General features: G+C 34.5%; 1 protein-coding gene across 1 annotated transcript; it reads right to left on the bottom strand.

Moving 5' to 3' along the window:
- Positions 1-292: 292 nt before the first annotated feature.
- LOC145321793 (uncharacterized) lies at positions 293-4,606 on the bottom strand. The gene is made up of 7 exons (XM_080163413.1): positions 4,478-4,606; positions 3,993-4,096; positions 3,560-3,679; positions 2,980-3,095; positions 2,435-2,628; positions 1,507-2,305; positions 293-1,116 (listed from the first exon to the last, which is right to left on the bottom strand). Exons 1-7 carry the CDS (start codon positions 4,545-4,547, stop codon positions 1,032-1,034), a joined length of 1,488 nt encoding a protein of 495 aa, XP_080019539.1. The 5' UTR covers positions 4,548-4,606; the 3' UTR covers positions 293-1,031.
- Between the last annotated feature and the right edge of the window lie 614 nt (positions 4,607-5,220).

The raw sequence follows: 5,220 nt of genomic DNA, 5'->3' as shown, positions 1-5,220 counted from the left end.
AAAAAAAACTAATTGTCAGGCATAGTTAGAATTTATAGACAAAGGTCGTGCAATCAAAGGGCTGAATGTCTATACCTAAACTTTGTAATGTATAAAATTGAGAAGGATATTTCACCAGGAGAAAAATAATGTGCCATATTTGAAATATAGAATGCATTTTTTCGATAATTTCTATTAAAAAATATAACCACCGAAAATTAATACATGTGGTTTTAGTCAAAATGGCGACAAAATTCTTAAAGTGCCAAATCCGATTCCCTAAATAGATAGATAGATATACCAAAGCAGATTGAACCTTTAATTAATTGCATGCATTTCAAACAATTTTGCATAGAAAACTGCAATTTTGCTTTATTTACATAATTAGATACATTAGATACAACATTTTAATTTACAGATTACTTGTTAAAAGGACACTACATAAATATTTTTATTTTAATACAAAGATATTTAAAAGTTTTTTGAAAATCTTAGAATAGGGGTAATGTCTGATTTAAGGCAAAATTAGGATCTAGCCCAGATAGTCAGGAGACGAACTTGGACAGATTAACAGTCTTGAGAGGCCAGGTAGTCAGGAGCCATACCTAGACAGATTAACAGTCTTGAGGGGTCAGGTAGTCAGGAGCCATACTTGGACTGGACAGATTAACAGTCTTGAGGGGTCAGGTAGTAAGGAGCCATACTTGGACAGATTAACAGTCTTGAGAAGCCAGGTAGTCAGGAGCTATACTTGGACAGATTAACAGTCTTGAGAGGCCAGGTAGTCAGGAGCCATACCTAGACAGATTAACAGTCTTGAGTGGTCAGGTAGTCAGGAGCCATACTTGGACTGGACAGATTTACAGTCTTGAGGGGTCAGATAGTCAGGAGCCATACTTGAATAGATTAACAGTCTTGAGGGGCCAGGTAGTCAGGAGCCATACCTAGACAGATTAACAGTCTTGAGTGGTCAGGTAGTCAGGAGCCATACTTGGACTGGACAGATTTACAGTCTTGAGGGGTCAGATAGTCAGGAGCCATACTTGAATAGATTAACAGTCTTGAGGGGCCAGGTAGTCAGGAGCCATGCTTGGACAAGAACCAAACATCTCATCTGTTGGAGGAACATAATTATACCTGAAATAAAGAATCTTTATAAAATTATTAATCTAATATTTAGTTGACTAAGGCAACTTTTGAACATTTATTGAATTTCAAGAATAATTCATATTACTGTATTTTAGTAAGGGATTCTATGGGCACTTTAGAGGGTGGTGAATTGAATTTGACCCATCCCTTTTATTTTTATTGTGAAAAAGAGTAAAAAGAAAAGGTACAGTTCCCCCTTTTTTTGGTGGTGGGGAGGGGGGGGGGGGGGTTACACACCAAAAAATAGTTATAATCCTTTTCAGGACAAGCAAAGAGCTACTCTGTAAAAGAGAAACATATCAGTTCATCGGTTAGCGAGATCCTTTGGTACAAACAAACATCCTGTTACTTTATTATAAGGATTTCTAGCTACTATACCTGGGAAGAACACCAGGCTGTGAATCCAGTCTGAGGCTGTATTTGCCCAACAGCTGGCAGTTGGGATTTTCAGGATCCTGATCCTTACACAGCTGGTGCCTTAGCTCTGGATCTTGATAAATATTGAGCTTATAATTATCATTAACAGATGTCTCTGCACAGTTTACATTTGTTCCATTAAAGAGTCCTCCCTCTTCCCACACATTACAGACAAAATCATTACAGACCATGGATTCAGCAATGACAGGATTACCATCTCTTGTAGTCTGATACAGCCATCCTTCTTGCTCAGGAATGCTATAAATTTCAATAGGGTCAATACCCTTTAATGCAGCAGTATAATAAGCATAGAGTAGGGTTGTGTCAAAAGGTACTTCAGCACGTATTTGAACAGCTGGCACAAATACCCTGGCAGCTTCCGGACTGACCTTTTCAACAAAATGAAATAACATTTCAAAATGTTCAGGCTCCAAACAATAGTCTTGGTCTCTGTCTTTGGGACATGGAAGATTATCTCTGACAGTATCAAGCCAACCCATCAAAACCACCTCAAAGCCATAATCAAGTCCAACATGTTTATCCACAAACTGCCAGACTTTATCCATATCCAATAGTTCTTCACCATTGGTACGATCTAGTGGAGCAAATACTGCATGATAGCTGATGGCGTTTCGCGCCATTTCTATCCATGCGGGATATGGGTTACACTGGATGCCATTGATGGACCAATCAGAGGATTTTGATGTAGATTCACAGATGTACAATCTGTCAGCCCGCCATAATGCCACAGCTGTGTGTCCTAGAAAGAAGTATAGCATTAATTTTGTACACTAACATATAAGTAACAAAACATTTTTCATTAAATTCAGCTGACATTTCTTCTACACATTTTTGAAATATCATCTGTATGGATGTCTCATCCTTTTACCTGTGGCAGCGCCCATAGCCCATGCAATGCATGGTGACAGTCCATTCAGTCTAAGAATATCAATAGTATCTCCATTCTTAAAAACCTCTTCAGGTAAGTCTAGAACATCAGGAGCATTATTACGTAGAGGCATGTCTATACCAACAAAACTCTTCAGAAACTCTCTGTTCATATCGTCAGATGTTGTTGAACCTATTTTTAATATGTAGTTTTACATACTGTCTATTTTAAACATTAGTGACAATGCAAATTTGCAGAAACAAGATTGAGAAATATTCATATTTAGCAAAGCAAAAAAGAATCATTGAATGACAAACAGACAATGTGAGATATAGAGTAGATGTTCAGCAGCCATAAAAAGATTGAAAGATTGTAAATTGGATGCTGATTGTTACAGGGTATCTTCATAAAAAAATCAGCTGTCTCTTTTAAATCTCTACTAACAAATTCACATTTCTTTTAGGAAGACAGATAATAGAATCGTAGAGTAGTCTTGCTCAAATTGATTATACTTTCTCTACTTCTAAAAACTACATTATATTCCTGGATTTAGTTCAGCCTGGAAAAGAGCAAGAGTAGCTCCAATATTGTATGTGAGTTGTTCTGGAGTCATGAGGTGAACAAACACCCTTGGTCCCCTCTCCAGCAGGTCCCAGTCCTGACATTATTCATTCAAGCATGTCATTATAGAAGCAAATCTTATCTATGATCGGTTCATATGTAACACTTATCTCTTATTGTAAATTCAGACATGTTAGAATTGTCTTATCTTTTTAAAACTTTGTATGATGTTTCCTTTAACAATTTATAAAGTGCAGCAGCTTTTATATCATCTACTTAAAGTCCTGAGATAAATTATAAAGATATAATTATCATGTATTTAAGTAATTTTATGACAGATTTTTAAGAAATGTTTGTTCCAACATCTATATTATGTTGAATATTAAATGCATTGTTTCTCTATATTTGTCAATGTCATTTGGCCTAACCTTTAGATGGATATTTTACACTTTGATTATAGAAATCATTAGATAAATTAAGCTTATTAAAAATTACAAGTTTTTCTTTGTCAAATTTAGGATGAAATATTTATTAATTTAAAATTTTTGTATGCATGAATTCCTGTTCAGGAGAGCCATCACTTGTGAGGGAGATAGTTTTGACTCCATTGCCAATAAGTTCCACCACTTGTGTGTGGGCCCCAGTTGAGATTACAAAGCTACGGTGACACAACAGACTTTCACCCTGTAAAAAAATAAATAGAATTAGTATATTAGAAACCATATTTTGATTGGAGGAAGAGTTGAAAACACAATTGAATTGAAGAATATTTTGTTATGAATTTGTATTGCCTCCTTGGTTTTTAAAAAAGATCAATATTTGAAAGCCTTTAAGGGGAAATATAAGTGCAGTGTTTTCACTAAAACCTATTCATTAACCATTCCCTAATAAAAGTCCTCAAAGTTGCGAAGGCAACAAATAAAAAAAACGCTATTATAAAACTTTGGAGACCAGTGTAATAACAGTGCAATGTCCCCATCCTCCATAAATTTTCTACCTGTTTATGTTCAATGGTAAGTTCAATTTGATTAGTATGTATTCTGGAGGTAGAAAGTTTGAGGTTATGCCAGCAGGTCAGGTTATCAAATTCCAAAACAGTCCCTATAAGAAAACGAGTATTAAAAACCTGAAAAATAGATCAAAGTTGGATATATGTTTCTAAAATGGTCTCAATTGATCTCATCAACTATTTCACTGTTGAGTATAAGTACTGTTAAGAAAATGTAATTTAATTAGAGTTTGATCACTGCTGTTTCAGCTGAATTTCTAGAAGTTACAAACGTTTGTATTGGAAGCTAGGAATGACTTTAATTTTGGTATAGTTTTATTTATTTTGAAAAAAAACCCTCAACCTGTATTTTTGCTAATTGTAAAAATAACAACTTCCCGGTCAGATTGACAAATAAACCCTAGTTATAGTAAAGCTACGTTGCCAATGATAAAATCCTAGTTATAGTAAAGCTACGTTGCCAATAATAAAACCTGGAGGGACTGCGGCCAGATATTTAGGGAATATTTTGTAATAGGGCAGTTCATATTCGCTTCTTTGCATGTGATCTTTCCTCAACTTAAACTCTCTAATATATCCATCGAGAGCTGATTCAAGCCTTAAAAAATTCAACACTTTTCTATAAAAAAATAGTTTAGAAAATTTGTGTGTGAATGATTGAGGTGTCTAATGAAATTTGAAAATGCTTTAGTGTTTCCTTTCATTAAAATCCGTACAGGATTGAAAGAGTTATTGAATAAAAGTTCTTATTATTATTATTACTGGCATTGAACAGAATTATCAAAAAAATCAGACAAAACATACAGGAGCAACAGTCGATATTATTAAACAATTTAATCAATGGCTATTTACATTTTTTCTTTCATGCGTTTATGTCAAACATGATTCTACTCTAAAGATTACAAGTGACAAAAGTTGATTGATCTCTAAAACCTGTTAATTAAGGTGAGTCTCTCCTATGCTACTAATGATTTGAGTTATCCTTTTTTTGATAATTATATCTTCTTTCGGTATAAAGTTTTCATTCTCTGAAGCTAAATATCTTAGAAAATACTAGTTCGAAATGTTTTTAATATACAGGATAAATGTTCTGGGTTTGTTTTAGGCTATTTTTCTGACCCCATCCTCCCCTTTATGTCAGTTGAGAATTAACTAGCTTATTAATAAAGTGTCATATTTCCTGGCAGGATCAGGATTTTCAACTCCAAGGTGGTAT

Source organism: Acartia tonsa, chromosome 6, assembly GCF_053477335.1.
Source record: "Acartia tonsa isolate MP-2025a chromosome 6, ASM5347733v1, whole genome shotgun sequence".
Lineage (NCBI taxonomy): Eukaryota > Metazoa > Arthropoda > Copepoda > Calanoida > Acartiidae > Acartia > Acartia tonsa.
This window is presented reverse-complemented; position numbering and strand designations above follow the sequence as displayed.

Coding starts and splice junctions, on each gene's coding strand:
- LOC145321793 (XM_080163413.1), bottom strand. CDS start 4,547: ATGCAAAGAAGCGAATATGAACTGCCCTATTACAAAATATTCCCTAAA. Junction 4,097..4,477: donor TCTGGCCGCAGTCCCTCCAG/GTTTTATTATTG, acceptor GTTTTCTTATAG/GGACTGTTTTGGAATTTGAT. Junction 2,629..2,979: donor TTCCAGGCTGAACTAAATCC/AGGAATATAATG, acceptor CATATTAAAAAT/AGGTTCAACAACATCTGACG.